At 40.8% G+C, this 18,995-nt stretch overlaps 1 protein-coding gene across 2 annotated transcripts in view; it reads right to left on the reverse strand.

The window, feature by feature from the left end:
• slc17a6a (solute carrier family 17 member 6a) overlaps positions 1 to 15,925 on the reverse strand; it is a 64,995-nt gene extending 49,070 nt beyond the window's left edge. Inside the window, exons 1-4 of one of the 2 annotated variants that reach the window (XM_048546061.2) lie at positions 15,655 to 15,925; positions 15,024 to 15,265; positions 13,101 to 13,353; positions 12,556 to 12,674 (exon numbers count right to left, since the gene is read on the reverse strand). In XM_048546061.2, the coding sequence (XP_048402018.1) occupies positions 12,556 to 12,674; positions 13,101 to 13,353; positions 15,024 to 15,109 (458 nt within the window). In that variant the 5' untranslated portion in view covers positions 15,110 to 15,265; positions 15,655 to 15,925. The other variant, XM_048546059.2, reaches the window with a different exon arrangement.
• Positions 15,926 to 18,995: the final 3,070 nt, after the last annotated feature.

The following is an 18,995-nucleotide window of genomic DNA, read 5'->3' on the forward strand; positions in this document are numbered from 1 at the left end:
TGGTATACTGCATCCACTGTACCCGGTGCGGCTTTCTCTACATTGGGGAAACCAAGCGGAGGCTTGGGGACCGCTTTGCAGAACACCTCCGCTCAGTTCGCAACAAACAACTGCACCTCCCAGTCGCAAACCATTTCCACTCCCCCTCCCATTCTCTTGATGACATGTCCATCATGGGCCTCCTGCACTGCCACAATGATGCCACCCGAAGGTTGCAGGAACAGCAACTCATATTCCGCCTGGGAACCCTGCAGCCATATGGTATCAATGTGGACTTCACCAGTTTCAAAATCTCCCCTTCCCCCACTGCATCCCTCAACCAGCCCAGTTCATCCCCTCCCCCCACTGCACCACACAACCAGCCCAGCTCTTCCCCCCCACCCACTGCATCCCAAAACCAGTCCAACCTGTCTCTGCCTCCCTAACCGTTTCTTCCTCTCACCCATCCCTTCCTCCCACCCCAAGCCGCACCCCCAGCTACCTACTAACCTCATCCCACCTCCTTGACCTGTCCGTCTTCCCTGGACTGACCTATCCCCTCCCTACCTCCCCACCTACACCCTCTCCACCTATCTTCTTTACTCTCCATCTTCGGTACGCCTCCCCCTCTCTCCCTATTTATTCCAGTTCCCTCCCTCCATCCCCCTCTCTGATGAAGGGTCTAGGCCCGAAACGTCAGCTTTTGTGCTCCTGAGATGCTGCTTGGCCTGCTGTGTTCATCCAGCCTCACATTTTATTATCTTGGAATCTCCAGCATCTGCAGTTCCCATTATCTCTGATTAAATAGTTAACCAGGCCGACAGCTCTTGAGGCAGAGTAATGCTGCTGCTGCTGCCCGTGATGAGATCTGGGTTCAAGTCCCACCTATTCCAGTTGTGTGCAATGATCTCTGAGCAGATTGATGTAGGGGGGAAATTGAGCCACTTTAGTGAAGTAACCTTATAAATATACATTGAGTTTCACTCACTGGCCCTCAGGTGATCACATCAGCCTAGGAACCGGGGGAAGAGAGGGCTGTCTTCCAGAATTAACATTTCAGCCCACTCAGAACCTCTAACGCTATTTCTGACACACTCACGTTCGCACTCCCCGCACAGACCGACAGAAATAAATTTGGATTTAAATAGGCGAAAGATTAGAAACCAGTTGTTCCCTGGTGTTTTAGGGAAGATTAAGACCTCCCAAGACAAAGCCACAACTACAAAACCCCCGCAGGGCAGCCGCGTGGTTCAGCGGTTAGCCCTGCTACTTCGCAGCGCCAGGGACGCAGGTTCGATTCTAGAATCTGGCGACTGTCTGTGTGGAGTTTGACACATTCTCCCCGTGTCTGTGTGGGATTTACCGGGGAAGCGAATTGGCCAGGTTAGCTGCGTCAGCCGTGGGAAATGCTTTTTCCAAGGGCCGATGTGGACTCGAAAAGCCTACTTCCACAGTGTGGGGACTTTAATGATTCGCAGTCGAAGATAAAAAGGGTATGGCTCCTCGGGAATATTGAAAACAATTTCTCGATTCACTTTTCAAAGGACAAATCAATCGAGAGAAAGGAAGTCAGAATATTCCTTCCGTAAAACGATGTTTGTTTTGAATTCCTGATGTAGGGTGTATTTTCTGTGAACAAATAAGTTGTCCCGTGTTCCACAACCTCGATGATTGATGAAATTTTAAAATAGCCAGTAATAATTATGTAAATGCTTTGTTGTAGGCAGCAGACAGTAAATCGTTACTGCACGACTAAACATTGAATTAATGTAAAAGCATATCACTTTCGTTTGGCAATTTGGGGCTGCAGCTAATGTCGAAATAGGCCGTTGTCTGATTTCCTAATCTTTGACAGATATATTCACATCCTCTAATGACCTGTGGAAATTCACACTCCAAAAAGATCAAACTGTGCCTCTACTCTATCATGATACCCAAAGAACCTTTAACAATGATTTCATTGCCAACGTAACAAAATATTTCGTCAAAATGCAAAGATTTTAACGTTTGAAAAAAATCAGAAGTATGAAGCTGAAATCAGAGTCCATTAGAAAAAAAGAAACTGCGATACTGGAGATCTATAAAGAGTTCGGAAGAAGGGTAATTTGACTCGAAACATTAACTCTGCTTTCTTTCTATAGATGCTGTCAGACCTGCTAGCTTTCTCAAGCAATTTCTGTTTTTTATTTGTTTCAAGTAGATTGCAGGATTGAAACTAAAGAATTTCTGTACACATTGCGCCACTGTTAGCATCGCCTGTAGCAACTTTAGAGTACAGCGATGTTTCGGCAGCTTCACACTGGAAAGCTAGTTCAATATAAGAACGTGTTCACACTGCATCGCTGTGTACTGCTACACTTACATGTAAGGCCCATGCGGACGGAACTCTACCTCCTGCCATGTACCATAACCTCGACACCAAAGTCGCTTGCTTTACTATTAGTGATCACTATATCCCGAGCAATCAGGAGGAATTTTTCAGGAATTTTTACATAAATTGCATGTTTCTTTTATGCTAGGCTTTTATTTAGATTAACACCCGCTGGATGCATGTATACTGCACCCGTGTCCTGATCCGTCACTACATGTTTCGGCGCTAACTCCCTAACTGGGCCAGAGTTGGACTGTCTTTTTAAATAGTTTGTTCATGGGGCGTGGGCGTCTTTCGTTGTTCAGCATTTACTGCCCAGAGAGCAGTTTTAGAGTCAACCACATTGCTATAAATCCCGAGTCACATGTAACCTAGAAGGGAAAGAACAGCAGGTCATCTCCCCTGAAGGACATTAGTGAACCAGATGGGCTTTCACAACAATCCACACTTGCCATTGGGCTAGATTTTATTCACAATCTGCCAAAGTGGGATTCAAACAATAGCCAGGTGGATGAGGGTAAATTGGTTGATGCGGTGTATATGGATTTCAGTAAAGTGTTTGATAAGGTTCCCCATGGTAGGCTATTGCATGAAATACAGAGACATGGGATTGAGGGTGATTTAGCAGTTTGGATCAAAAATTGGCTAGTTGGAAGAAGACAGAAGGTGATGGTTGATGGGAAATGTTCATCCTGGAGCTCAGTTACTAGTGGTGTACTGCAAGGATCTGTTTTGGGGCCACTGCTGTTTGTCATTTTTATCAATGACCTGGATGAGGGCGTAGAAGGATGGGTTAGCAAATTTGCAGATGACACTAAAGTCGGTGGAGTTGTGGATACTGTGGAACGATGTTGCAGGTTACAGAGGGACATAGATAAGCTGCAGAGATGGGCTGAGAGGTGGCAAATGGAGTTTAATGTGGAAAAGTGTGAGGTGATTCACTTTGGAAGGAATAACAGGAACACAGAGTACTGGGCTATTGGTAAGATTCTTGATGGTGTGGATGAGCAGAGAGATCTCGGTGTCCATGTACATAGATCCATGAGAGTTGCCACCCAGGTTGATTGTGTTGTTAAGAAGGTGTACAGTGTGTTAGGTTTTATTGGCAGAGGGATTGAGTTTCAGAGCCATGAGATCATGTTGCAGCTGTACAAAACTCTGGTGCGGCCGCAGTTGTAATATTGCATACAGTTCTGGTCGCCATATTATAGGAAGGATGTGGAAGCATTGGAAAGGGTGCAGAGGAGATTTATTAGGATGTTGCCTACTATGGAGGGAAGGTCTTCTGAGGAAAGGCTGAGGGACTTGAGGCTGTTTTCATTAGAGGGAAGGTTAAGAGGTGACCTAATAGAGATGTTTAAGATGATCAGAGGATTAGATAGGGTGGACAGTTAGAGCCTTTTTCCTCAGATGGAGATGGCTAGCATAAGGGGACATAGCTTTAAATTGAGGGGTGATAGATATAGGGCAGATGTCAGAGGTAGGTTCTTTACTCAGAGAGTAGTAAGGGCATGGGATGCCCTGCCTGCAACAGTAGTAGACTCGCCAACTTTAAGGGCATTTAAATGGCCATTGGACAAACATATGGATAATAGTGGAATAGTGTTGATTAGATGGGCTTCAGTTTGGTTTCACAGGGGGGCACAACATTGAGGGCCGAAGGCCTGTACTGCGCTGTAGTGTCCTATGTTCTTGAAAAAAAAACCAAGGGCCTGTGGTCCAGAGACATTACTGCCATGTTACCATCTCCTTCTCTGTTCTGAAAATACTTAGTCTATACCAGACAAATTCTTCAAGCATTTATTTCAATTGTCTTTTTTTTTTCAATTACCAGCACATTCAGTAATTTAACTATTTTAGGCACTTGTAAAGTTATTAATCTGGTTTAATATATAAGCAACATTTTCATGGGCATGAAGAAGGGCCACTGAACTCAAAATGTGTTAATTCTGCTTTCTCTGTCAGACCTGCTGAGTTTCTCCTTTCATAGGAACTCCTATTTCTAAATTAAACACACAAATAAATGTTCCCTCAAAATTACTTGCTTTTTTGCCAAGTGAAACTCCAAATAACTTCTTTTTAGGAAGTAAGTAATTTTAGCAAGATGCAAATTGCTGCATTGACAAATATATATTTTGAATACATAATCCAACTAAATTAATAAGGCTGGTCCCTCATTTCAATCTTATCCCAATATTGTCTTATAACTTTGTCTTTTGATCAGAATCAGAATCCCTACAGTGTGGAAACAGGCCGTTCGGCCCAACAAGTCCACATCGAACCCCGGAGCATCCCACCCAGACCCATCACCCTGTAACCCACCTAATCTACACCTCCCTGAACACTATGGGCAACTTAGCATGGCCAATCCACCCAACCTGCACATCTTTGGACTGTGGGAGGAAACCGGAGCACCCGGAGGAAACCCATGCAGACACAGGAAGAATGTACAAACTCCACACAGACAGGCACCCGAGGCTGGAATTGAGCCGGGGTCCCTGGTGCTGTGAGGCTGCAGTGCTAACCACTGAGCTACCATGCTGCCCTGATCATTAAAGTTGTTTACAAAAGAGCAATGATCAGTCTCTCCATACAACATATATGAGAAAGACAAAAGGCATTGTTTTGTTTGTAAATTGATTGGATTGCAGCAACATGGGAGTCCTCACTGTTTGTCAGAATACTGCCCACAAGTAAGAAAACAGCTAACAGCTGGAATCAACCTACAGCACCACTCTGCATCTCCTTCCTAAAATAGGGAACAGTATACCAATATACTAATAAAAGATCCCTGAAACAATTCTACAACTGAATTTGGACCAATATTACTGGACTGCTTAAGATATGTCTTCATTGATAACATTCGTTAGGCCTTTTTAAATTAATTATATTAGCAAAAAAATGTTTTCCTTTCATGGGATATGGGCCTCGCTGGCAAAACCTACAATGATTCCTCATTTGTTGAGTGTCTTGCAGGAATGGTTGAGTAGACCAGATAAGAGTCAGCCACACCACTGTGCATCTGAAGTCACATGTAAGCCAGGTTGGGTGTGCATGGAAGATTTCTGTCATTAAAGGACATGAGTGAACCAGAAGGGTTTTGGGGACCTTTGACCTTTTACTTGATAGGGCAGATTTATTCATTGAATTTAAATTTTAACACCCCCTCCAACAATATTTGCACCCATTCCCAGAACATTAGCCTAAACCTCTAGATTACTGATTGGTCAGGTGTTAGTATCTCTTCACTATCATAAATTTGGCGATGGCTGTAATGTAAATAAAGCACCATTTTAACTATAATCCAATATAAAGTGTGTTTGGCTCATTTTAACAAAGGATTTGCCTTTGTTCAGCAATCCAATTATCAGACAATGTTTGTGCCAATAAATGAGAAGCACTTAGAAACCACTGCTGTTGGAGAGGTCCTGAAAGTGTAGATGGGTGTGCTTTAGCACTGCAGCATGCAAACTTTGCAATTGCAGTGGACAAATTAGCTCCAGAAGGTTTGCTATTTGAAATGACAAGAAGGAAACTAATGGAAATTTGCATTAATTGTCCACTGATTACAAGTAAATTAGATTTTTAAAATTTATACCCTTGTTTGCAGGACTTCTCTTAATAAATGCTTAATGGGGTGGCTCAGTTCATCAGGAATTAAAATGGATTGATTCATGTGAACCCATTTCAAAATAAAACTAATAAAAGGTGTCAAAAGGTAAAATCTGAGAATTTTAAGCATGCTTTGTCAAATAATTATATTATTTTCAATTGAATTTTTTAAATCAAAATTATTTTGTTTAATCAGTTATGCTCATATTTGCAAGCTGCCAAAATTTATTTTCTTATTGTGCATAAATCATATTTATGCATCTTATGCCTTTGCAGCAGCAATTGACTTTGTACATTGTTGAGGTGCATTTTCCCATAACAGCTGTCATTTGTGCCCCTTCTTACCCAAGGTTTTTTTTGCGGGAAGCATGGATGTGGTAGATACTTAAACTGATTTAATATCAATGGTGAGAACCAGCCTATTCATTTTTAGTAAATGTGAAGAGTGAAAATTGTGCATCATGGTATTGGGTAGAAAAACTCAAATTCAGCATTTGAGGGAATTATTGGGAGTCAACACATCCGTGATCCTATGTTTTTGGAGATTGCAAAATTACAGTTTATTTTATTCAGTTTCCAATCAAATGAGTGTGAATCTGACAGTAACTTAGTTATTCACTGCAATTTTCATTTTATCTTTATTGGATTTCTGAAGTACATCAAAATGAAATATTGACTCATGCTAATAACATCAGGACGGAAGATATGGTCCTTGCAATTTATCACAGTCAACTATAACAGTGTGATTGTGAGCTCATGAAAATCTGTTTACATGTTCAACTTGAAATTTGGAAGTAGATCGAATGATACATAGATAGTTAGACAAATCTGGAGCTTCTAACTGCCTTTTAGTATCATGGCAGATTTGGATGAAACATTAGAAAAAAATGAAATAATTCTTAAAAGAGGAAAATGTTTCATAACTAAGCAACAAACTAAAATCTAATATTAGATTAAATATTTCAAGCAACCCAGAAGCATCTGTGAGCGTGTTTATGTCTGTATTTTGTTAGTGTGTTTGTTGACGGCTATGTACTTGACAGGAAAGAATTGGAAAATAATATTAGAAACTACGAAATGGGATTGTATGCTCACTCCTTAATGCAATTATCTGAAATTTCTCCCTGGACTGTTTTATTAATGGAGTTGTTAATAATTTATGGTTTAACACCTCAGTTCCAAAACAAACTGGTTAGCATTTATATAAAACAAAGAACTGTAAGAGCTGGAAACCTGAAACTAAATAAAAACAGCAATTGCTGGGGAAGTGCAGAGGTCTGACAGCATCCGGGGACAGTAAGCAGAGTTAATGTTTCAAGTCCAATGACCTTATTCAGAATGCTGTGTTCTGCTGAATTTCTCCAGCAATTCTGTGGTTGATTGCATCAGATTTCCAACATCTGCAGTTTTTTGCTTTATTGCTTTTTTTTAATGGTCTCATTGGCATTCTATGCATTGCAGCTGGCATTATTTCCATAATTTCATCAGAAATAATAACATTATTCATTGACAAATTAAATGATTACATAAACTTTATTTATGTCTAAATTAAGACATGATCACGCATCAACTGCATTGGATAATTTTTTGTGATACAGTGTAATATCCCTACCTTTGGCTCATAAATTCTGGGTTCCTGCTCCAAATAATTATCACAATAGATTGCTTTAAAAAAGGGCACATCACCTGCATGGAGCATGTCCACCAGATGAGGATGAATCATAGTAAAGCTGTGAACCATTTCAGCTGTATTTCCCATCTGTGGGGATTGTTTTTGACCAGTGTTTTCTCCCCGTTTAGCATGCTGATTGGGGCTGGTTCAGACACTTCCTCTTCCCCAAGCGAAGAAAGATTTTCCTTTAAGGCAATGACTGAGCTGATTGGTCAAAAGGCTACCTTCAACTTTCTTAACGTTTTCTAACCAAGCTGTTCAGTGATGTTATTACATGCCTCTGGAACAGGTGGGATTGAACCCAAACCTCCTGGCTCAGGAGGTAAAGATTTTACTACATCAGCACAAAAGCCCTCACCCTTAAAAATTCTTTCTTAAAAATTTAAAAACACCATTAAAAGCTTGCTTCTACCCTAATTAGGACGAGTCACCCTGGCTTGGCTATTATGATAGCCTTAACAAACCAGAAACGGAAATCAGTATTTGGTAAACCGGAAGGGACCCAATAGAGTTTTTTTTGTTTGGATAATGTTGCGTTGCATCCTGCACACGTCATATAAAAGGGGGGGGGGGTCTCCTGAGATTGAAGAGATTTGTATTGAAAAGCGGGAATGTTAACGCGGAAACGAATCCTGGCGTTGTATCTTTTTTTTACCTGTTGGGGAATGGTACTCATGAAAGAGAAGAGATGACAACATACCACAGGCTTATGAACGGACTCATTTTATAAGATAATAAAATGTGAGGCTGGATGAACACAGCAGGCCAAGCAGCATCTCAGGAGCACAAAAGCTTTTGTGCTCCTGAGATGCTGCTTGGCCTGCTGTGTTCATCCAGCCTCACATTTTATTATCTTGGAATTCTCCAGCATCTGCAGTTCCCATTATCTCTCATTTTATAAGATGCCATTCTGTATGAGGTGACCTCGTAGGTACGTGATCCGTGTAAATTCGCCCAGTAAAGGTTCAGCCCCTTGAAAAGTCATCAAACCGAAATGTGACTATCTCAATATTTCCCCAACAAGTGATTCCCCAACTAACATCATACTCAACGTTCCTGAATTGTGCTGTACACGACCGTAATGTGCTTAAGCGGTCACGTCACGTCTTCACAGCGCAGCCCGAAGTTCCTTAAAAATTATTATTCTGGTAAACAAAAATGTACATTTATTTTACTCCAAATTATTTTTTCTTTCCTCATCACCAGAATAATAAATGTATGATCTAACCAACAAACCTCAATCGTAGCAATAAAACATGCCAGCTAGATCAAGGAGGAGTTTGATATAATTCTTACGGCCAATGACACAAGGGTTTTCGCTAGAAAGTGGGAACAGGGGATTGAGTTGGATAATCATCCGTGATCATATTGAATGGTGGAGCAAGCTCGAAGGGCTGAATGGCCTACTCCTGGTCCTACCGTCTATGTTTCTGTCTCCCATTTAGAACCAGAGAGGGGAAACACGTAACAAATAATACAGCGACTTCCACAATTCTAAATATAATCGTGTTATTTCGATATTTTAAAAATATTTTTTCTAACCTCTTCCTAATTTGAATCTTAATTCATAATAATTGAGATCAAATAATAGGTTGATTCACAACACTGGGGGACTCCACGTATAAAGTGGACCAATTCCCCTCAGAATCAGAGCAAAATGTTTCATTTTATAAGCTCCGTGTACCTAACATATTCTAGTGTCATAATGGTGAGCCCGCAGCAAAATGGATATGACGGAAGGAACGAAGTTATACCCTCACGGTTTGATATTCGGTTACTGACTGATTTCTCCGCAGCGACAGGGGACGAGAACAAATTTTGGAAACGTTCACGAATTTTGTTCGGGTGAGAGTATTTCCGTAATTGCGCGACGCAATTTTTTAAAAATTCAAAAATAGATAAGCAAAGAAAAACAGAAGAGCTGTGAAGATTCAACGGAGGTCTAGCTGTGAATTTCAGAGATTGAGAACAGACCCATTGACAGACGTTCTCCTAAATTGTTCTCAATTAGTAGGGGAAGACGGGATACCGCAGCGGGTTTACTGTTGGAATAGGTACATTGGCAGAGTTCTGCAAATCTTGGCACTATATCCTGCGTTGGCTTTTGCTACTCGCGGCAATCTCAAGTTTAGAATTGCGAGAGAAATCAACATCTTGATGTATGTCAGAAAGAGTCTAGCGCCTATCAACAGCGCACACCAACTGCTTTGGTCAAGAAACGCCAACACGAGTATACAATTCATGCTAGGAACCCTCCTCTACAAATTGCTGAACTAGTTAATCGTGGTAACTTGTTGTGGCCGACAGCACACACACACTCAAACCAGTAACGCAATCATGGCTAGGTCGCTGTGAATCCCACTGATATTACCTAATCAAACTCACCTCTTTAGCACTGGGACTAGTAATCTAGCAATGTGTTAAATACCAATCGAGATGGACAGAAAAATGACTACACCTCAACCCCAACCCACTCCACCCCACCCCAACCTCAGATCCCATCCCATTGTAGAGGCGAGCTTTAAGTCGCTGAGCTCACAATTTCTACTCGAAAGCTGCACCATCTAAGAACAAGTTACCACAGAAATCACTGGAGCACTCGACAATCAATTAAATCTAACATCGTCCCTCCCAATCCCTAGCCCTCGTTAATAATCACTTTCCACCATTTTCTCTTGGGGGGGAACACAAATCGTCAAACTCTCTGGGCATGCAGCCGCTTTCAAAGCGAATGTGCCCTCTTCACAATGTAAATCGTTCGTTCTGGATTACTACAGGGTTATAACCCCAATCCCAGTTGCACTGCAGGGTCCGGACCATATCGTGGTGTGAATCCAGTGATTGTTCTTCAAAACCTGAGAAGAGTCACTGGAATCGAAACGTTCATTTTGATTTCTCTCCACGGATGCTGCCAGCCCTGCTGAGTTTCTCCACTTTTTTTTAGTTTGTTTCAGATTTGTAGCACACGCAGTTCTTCGTTTTAGCCTGCCCTGTTCTTGCAGAGGTGGTGTTCCCGGCACACTTACTTGTTATCTGGGCGAAAGAACTGTTATTTCGTCGGAGGAGTGAAACTATTGTGTCAAAAATGACGAGAGAGAACTCTGTTCGCGATTTTCAGGAAGTGAAATTAACTGCGTTACTTATTTTAAAAAAAGTAAAAGCGAAATTCGGGAATCGGTGGCAAATAGCGAAGCTAAAATAAAAATCGCATTGCATTCCGCCAGAAAATTAACGAATGGCAAATTCTGTGATAATTGAGGGAAGATTTTGATGTAAAATAGTTTTCTCCGTCTATAAAGCCTCAATCTTAATTAATAAAAAAAGACTCAAATACTCTTTGTCTTTCGGTAACACCGATTTGTGCGGGATTTTACGATGGCATCCTCCTGTTGTTTCCCCTGTTATTGAGACAAACGCTCGAAGCTTTTCGCCCCTTTTACCATACTCATTCTACTCGAAATTGCACTGTAACTGAGCAAAATCCTGGACTAAATTACATGTTATTGTTAAATAAAAACATCTGCAGCGCAAGCAATGCGGATTGGCGACCGTGCTAGCACAGGTGGAACACAATGGCTAGGAATTCCAGCTGCTGTGTACATTTCAAATGGTTGCTTATCATGCACGAATGAAGGCTTTTGGTAATATCTTGGATACTTCGATTCATAGAAAGACTCCCCCTCACAATCAGTCTCAAATCACAGCGCCCTAATACCCCCTCTCTGTTGATTTTCTGGGCTCGATTTTGGCGCAATGTTACGCAAATCTGAACCAACAATACTGAACACGTTCTTCTGCGCTAAAGTGTGTCAAACATCTTGCCAAGACATGTGACCCTGCACACAAATGAAAACTGGGCACAGCTTCTGACTGATTGGATTGCGTTGGGCCTGGCGCTCGGATCCAGTCGGCAGAGTGCGTGACTCGGATGGGGATGAACAGGGTTGGAATCTCTGGGGATCTCATTAACAGGTTGGATGAAACCCCATGTGCACCGGCATATTAGTAAAGCACCATAGAAACGGATCGTCCACAAGCTGCGCCCCAACTCAGCTTTACGCTCGGCACAACATTCTCGCCTTTCCCGCTTCAATCATAGTCTGTTTAGTTAAGGCTCACCGACAGGGCTACTTCAATGAAAATTGTCTAATCTGATCATTTATGCACAGGCCGGCGTGAAAATAATCGCTTAAAATTTTCGTTTGATGTAAATAAAAACACAACAAAAATAACGCCATGTGGAACAGGCATTGCAACTAACCTGATGGTCTAGGAATATTTTATGATACTGTTGTTTTATTGTCTGATCAAAGCAATATTTGTTTTTAAAAAATAAAGGTTGGAGTGAAAATTGAGATGAAAAACTATATTAAATGTCAGTTATGTTCTGATAATTGTTATAACGTAATCATAGGATAAATCTTGCAGATATGCTTAGAAACAGAAATACATGCACACGTCAAATGGCCATAATTCTGATACTTCCCACATCAACAGAATGGTAATAGAGCACTCCATGTTATTGTTTTCGAAATAAAACGGCAAATAACGTTACAAACTGGTGTTTGTTCAATAAAATTCCAGTCTATTTCCCCCGACCCCCAAAAGAAAGCGCCCGGGGATGCAAGTGTTGCAACCATCACGCTTCCCTTATGTTCCCACCAATTAATCTTTGAATAACATTTACATCTCCCTGTTCGACAATGTGCCTCTAACCAGACGGTTCGAATCGAAAACGTTTAGTTTAGAATCTGGCCTTATCGGTAAAAGATTCGTTTTGACATTAGGAAATACAACAGAATGTATTTGATGGTTTAAGGCCCATTCTTTATCCCCAGGTGTTTGCACCAAGACAGCCAGTTTGACACCTGAGGTAAAACGCGCCAGAAATTCCCAGGATATCTCAGATCAGTATTTTTACCTGTTCGCCGCCAATCTAGACGCTATGTAACCTCCAGGAATCTGCGTGAGGATATATCCCCAGAAAAAAGAACCGTGGATCATTCCTACTGTCTCGGGGTCCCAGTTAAACGTCGCTTTCTTGCGGCAAAGAGAGGGGGAAATGCAGGACATGTTATAATGTAATGCTCGGATAAATCTTGAAGATCATACTGAGAAACAGAAATATACATACACGTCGAATGGCCAAACTCGTATTTTAACTTTAGGATTTGAATATCAGTTTACTATTACAGGCTACCTTTGATGAGGCATGAAACACAGGGGAGAGAACGAAATTTAAGCTCATTTAGCCATGGACCTAAATATTTTGTCATTTTTTTATCACTGCAATAAAACAGGGGAATTATGGTATTCTCTAATATTTCACTTTTTACAGCCTTAAAATCAACCATCCCAATTTATCAGAGTAAATATATAGGATTAATAGAAAATAGAAAAATAGAAAAGCTTTGGGTTTTAGTTGAATTTTTTTCACAATCTACACAAAGAGTGTGCACTCCTCACCTTCTTAATAATTGTATTCCCGTGATGAATGGTGCTATTGTTGACCATGTCCACGATAGCTACACCAAGATTACACCTGATTCCGAAGGAGATACAAAAGCCCAGGCCACTCATGATGGCGATGATATACCTGCGTGGTAGCCCAAAGCAGGTACAATCGCAGAGCGGCGGTTTCTTGGGCCGGACATTCTGTACCCTTCCATCTTCTGTCAGCTCGATATTTTCGGCGGGTTGCTGCCTCTTTTCTAGGACTCTGCATCAGGGCAACATTAGATTTCACAGTTCAGCTGAACATTGCATTCATAATGTTTCAAGCTGCAATTTCGATAGACAGAACATCCCTGGGTTCAGTTACCTTCGCTGTCTTCGTCAAAGCAGTTTCCAGTCCGGGTACGTTGACATTAGATAGTTTAATATTTCATTAATTTGTGAGGGTTAAATATTCTTGATAAGTATATACAGCAGACATACAAATAATAAAATGCTTGCCCCCCCACCCCCGTTATGTTGGGGTAATACATGGACACACAAGCGCACAAAGTAAAATATACACCAACAAAATGCATTGTTCATTGCATAGTTTATTTTATATACACGCAGCTAACGATGACAAATTTATCCTTTAAGTGAGAGAATGTTCGTGCGGTATACACTTAATTTGAGGTGTTTATTTCTTTAACAAGTGTCCAATCCAGGGTCCAACATTCTTTGCATGATACAACTTTGCGAGAATAGTAACAAAATGTATTGTTTTTAAAAAATAAGATTTTTGCCCATGTTAAGGACGCGAATAGAAAAAAAAATAGATTGCCGAGCGTATTGTTACATTATTGTGGAGAAAATGATGTAACTGGTTCAAATGTACCTATCCCATATCAACACTAATGCATACAGGGAAAAATAACGAAATTTTCAGGCAAGAATGGAAGCTATAGCTCAATTAAAAACGTTGGAGTATTTAAAAGAAAATATTATTGATAAAAAAACACTTATTGCCTAAAATATAGTTAAATGTGACTTAAAATAAATAGAAGCCTACATGGAAAAAGATGGTAATGGTTGACTGTGAAATAAAATATTAAGCGATTAATGTGACAATAATCGATTAGTAATCCAAATAAAGCGAAAGGTTGGGATGGAAATGTTTGAAACATTTACTCTAGAGATATTTATTTTGGAGATTGGTACAGGGAAACTGTTAGGATTTTTTAAAAGTAATCAGGTGAATTCACTGCTTTAGTTTTAGGTGTTTCATAGGAAACGTTGACTATTTTTGTCACTAAGGTCTGTATCGATCTGAAGATATGCATTGTATAGTTGTTGATTTGATGAGGAGGCACAGCAGTGTTACAGCTCTTAAACAGGTTGCTGTGCGCGCGGCGCTGTGAATTAATGCAGAAATGCAGGCGCAGGCATCCATTCTGACATTAATTCCTTACACGATTGCCGGCCGGTTCTTAAGGTGCAGATCGGACACAGGAACTCCAGATCAGGATCATAATACCATGAGTTGATTTACAGGAACAAAAATAAAACCCTGTTTGTAGTGTTTCTTACATGGCCCGTGCTAAATGTAAAACAAAATCAAAATCTGCTCATGGTTGAAAGGAACAAAACTGCTGATAGTTATATCCGATTAATTGCATTTAGTACAAAGAAATGGGTGGGATGTGTGAGGGGGTAACAAAATAGATACCTATGGGAAGAAAGTGAGCACAAGAGAGCACTGAGTAAATTCTGTCTTCTTCTGTGACATGAATGAGGTCTATATGAACATTATTCCTAATTCTCACATGCATTTAGTATCAATTTAATAACATTTCCTGAAATTATTTGGAAGGTTTACAATGTTATTAATCTAGGGTATTTAAAACCTCTTTTTGTAATGCATTACATTTTGACAACTAGTAGTAGCGGTCTTACCTGTACAAGTGGCTAAGGGACTTCCCAGCAAAATTTTTGATCCCCTCTTTGGCCGGAGCAAAAACCCGTTCCTTTACAGTATCCATACCCTCCAGAAATTGCTCGGAGATATTCTCTTATGAAAGAGCCATGCTAAAGATCTTGACTGTTCATTCGAATTGATTTGATAAAACGACCGAGTGCTCTCCAGCTACAGACGAGGATGCGACTCCAACATCAGCAGGTATTCTGCGGCAACTCGACTTCAAAGAGGAAATGGAAAAATCTTATTTGGACGCCCGTATCCAAACACTGAACATTCAGAAACAGCCATAATCTTCAGAAAGCCTTATTTCAACAATGTAATGTTGCAGTGAATGGAAGAGGGCCAAACAAATAATGAATAAATAAATCCCTGGATGCAGATTGCAACAAATAAAGTACATACATGCAAGCAGTGGCAATTTGCCCGAAGACTGTGCTTGGCGTGGCTAACTCAGTATAAGCGGCTGCGGGCGTTTTCAGGACCTTGGATAGCAGCAGCGCACAATTGAAGTGCTATAGATCGAGAGGGTGGGGGCGCTGGGTAAGGGGGAACGATTGGTTCTCTAACTTTCTCGGGGATTTGAGTGGATTTCAGCAAATCCCTCACCGTCACCAGGCTCCTTCCAGGCTCGTGGATGCTATGGAAACCACATCAGAAATCCCATCACCTCTCCACAGGTTTCCACAGGCGAGCCACTGTCTCGCGGAGGTTGGAGTTTATTAAAAATTGACAAGTTTTCTCTCAGTTCACATATGCTCTCCTCCCCGCGATCGTAAATCCAAGCCACGACATTCTTTCTTAGTCCTATATGTGCCTACTCATCTCGCCTTCTATTAAGGTTGCTGATTTATTGAATATCCAGGGAGACCCAAACACACGTTCATTGATCCCTCGATCCTTACATTAGGAGGGCGGGCCGGGGGGGGGGGGGGGGGGGGGTTCAAGATTACATGTAGACAAAGGAAATTCGATGCTTAGGCAACACAGCACAGTATAAAACCATCTAACAGCTCTCCTTTCCTCATTTAAAACAATAGTTTACAAATATTAAACACCATCCTTTTGAGACCAACATGCAGATTTGAACATGACCTGGCATTTAAAGCACAAATCAGTGGGAACCTAAAATTTAATCAATTTTTTTAAAAAAGTTGCAAAAATACGATTTTGCATTCGAATGACTGGATGAAGGACCCAAGACGTTAAATAAGACCAAACATGTTGCTGCTCCAATTATCAGTGACACTGGCTCATTTAGGCGCTGTCTCCGCCTACCGGCTCAGGTTGTCACTGCTCAGACTCTTCAGCACTGTAGAAATGACAGAAAGTTGGCTGGAAACCCTGCGCCGTTTATGAATATCAGATTTCTTATATGCAATTCGATTCTTGGCGCTGCTTATAAGAAAAAGAAATATGCGATGATTTATATAAAGTCATTTTAACAATGAATAACTGGAACGACAATTCTTGCTTCCTTTCGAATAAAAAATCCCAGAAGAACTGCGGATGCTATCAATTAGAACAGGGTTTTGAGGAAGGGTCACCGGACCCGAAACGTTAACTCTGTTGTTCTCCTCCACAGATGCTGCCAGATCTGCTGAGCTTTTCCAGCAACTTTTATTTTTGTTCCTTTTCAATAATGATTCGTATCCGATCAGAAAAAAAATTTACAGCTGCCATCACGCAATCCCTTATTTTAATTCCAAAAATCGGGTGAATGCCATAAATTAATTCGTATAAATTTCTAAGTTATATCCCATAAAATTTGTGATCATAAATAACATTATTTTATTTGGTTACTTGCTTTGCATATTGCATCTCACGTCTACATAAGGTCTAACCTTTATCCTACACGTCAATTTTCAAAGCTTATAATTTTTATGCATAAATGTATTTAGAGTTTATTTTTGTTAACCTCTTTCTGTCACCAAGGCTTGCAAGTAAACCAAATATATTGATTTAATCTTTCCTAATCCTCAAACATTCTTATGAGTACCCCCTCCTATGAATTGCACATCTCTGGCTGCTCATTACAGTAGGTAATTGTTTACAGCTACACTGCTCCCAGATTTGATACTTTCAATTTGTTGAAAAGAAGGCACATTCTTTCATCACCTACTCATTCTTGCTTGGGAACCTAAGACTGGGGTATTGTTCCCTAACCGTAACACAATCCATTTCTTTCTAGAACAACGTAGAGAGTTTTAACAAATACACTTGGGTTGGGGATCTTCTTATCAACAATCCCAGTGGGACAGTGACCAAATCAGAACTAGATTTAATCGAGTTTGATATCCATAATGAGCATTTAAGGTTATTTTCATTTGGCATTGCTACAGTGATTCACTGAACTTCCCCCAGCTGAGCCATGAAACAGTCCAAGATTGACACAAAGCTTTTTAGGAGCTGCCACTCAATACAAGTGATCTTGGTTAAAGAATAATTTGATTAATTTAAAATCCAAAAAGCTATATGAAATGAAATGCTGCCATTCCACCACATGATGCGCTTTTATATATAATCAGACAATTTTGACAGTGCAAAAGTTAGTAGTCAATCCTTTAGATCTGAACAATATAGTTCAAGTTGACTACTGAAGATAACTAATAGCACAATGAGATCAATTTGCTAATGTATTGTTTCAAATCTTCTACACAGGAAGTCCACTGCGATTAAGGATGACTTGTGTTTCTGAAGTCCAATGGGTTCTGAAAAAGTGCAACGCACAATGTCGAGAGTCTGCTACACGCAGGTGCCTGCAGGACTAGGCATATGAGATGATGCGAGGTTTGTGTGCTCCTTTGATATCCTGACTTTGCCTCTGTCTGCACCCAAGGAAGGCTTCCAATGGCTATGGTACCTTGCTGAATAAACCGCCACCACTTTGGTTGATGACAGCCAAAGGGTTGGCATGGATGGGTTGGACTGAGTGGCCTGTTTCTGAGCTGTACATCCCTATAACAACGACCCCAGAGTAAACAGAAGTGTTTGATCACTTCACCAATGCTTTAAAGACACACCTAAGGATAATTAGCTTCCATCCTCGGGCTCTCCCTGCTAAGACTGAATTCCTATCACAATTATTTCAGGAGTCCAATATCAGGGAGATAGAAAATGGGTCGCACAGAATAGAGCTGGTTTTGAATAATCAGCATTTGATACCAAGATTACAGTTGGGGAAATGATACTGCTGTTGTTTCCGGATTTTCTTGTTTTCTTATATCTGGATTTGGAAGAATTGGAAAATGCACCATTTCTTTCCAGAGCTTTGAAGTACCTGCAGCAGATCGTCCAATTCTCTGAGTCATTGTGTCACCTAAGGAACACTGCTATCAGCAACCGATAATCTTCGTCTGAATGAACGCATGTCTAAAGTATCTACTTCTGAAAGAAACTAGAGATGGAATTTGTTGCATCAATACATTTATTGTGTTTGTTTTAAGGTGAGAAAGTTTTAAAGGGGCACAAAGGGAGTCTTTTTTGTACAGAGAGATGGTCCCGTTTAGAAATATTTATACTGTCTATAATTATGGGTAAGGTGCCAGATGAATGGAGAGTGGCTAATGTCATGTCTTTGTTCAAGAAGGGATGTATGGAGAAGCTGAGAAACTATGGACCTATGAGCCTGAATTTGCTGGTGGGTATGTTGCTGGAAGTGATTCTGAAAGATAGGATTTTGTAGGATCCCTACAGTGTGGAAAGAGGCCCTTAGGCCCAACAAGTCCACACTGACCCTCAGAATATGACCACCCAGACTCATCACCCTGTAACCCACTTAATCTACACATCCCTGAACACTACGGGCAATTTAGCATGGCCAATCCACCAAGCCTGCGCATCTTTAGACTGTGGAAGGAAGCTGGAGCAAGTGGAGGAAACCCGTGCAGACACGGGGAGAATGTACATATTCCACACTGACAGGTGCCAGAGGGTGGAATTGAACCTGG

Source organism: Stegostoma tigrinum, chromosome 17, assembly GCF_030684315.1.
Source record: "Stegostoma tigrinum isolate sSteTig4 chromosome 17, sSteTig4.hap1, whole genome shotgun sequence".
Classification (NCBI taxonomy): domain Eukaryota; kingdom Metazoa; phylum Chordata; class Chondrichthyes; order Orectolobiformes; family Stegostomatidae; genus Stegostoma; species Stegostoma tigrinum.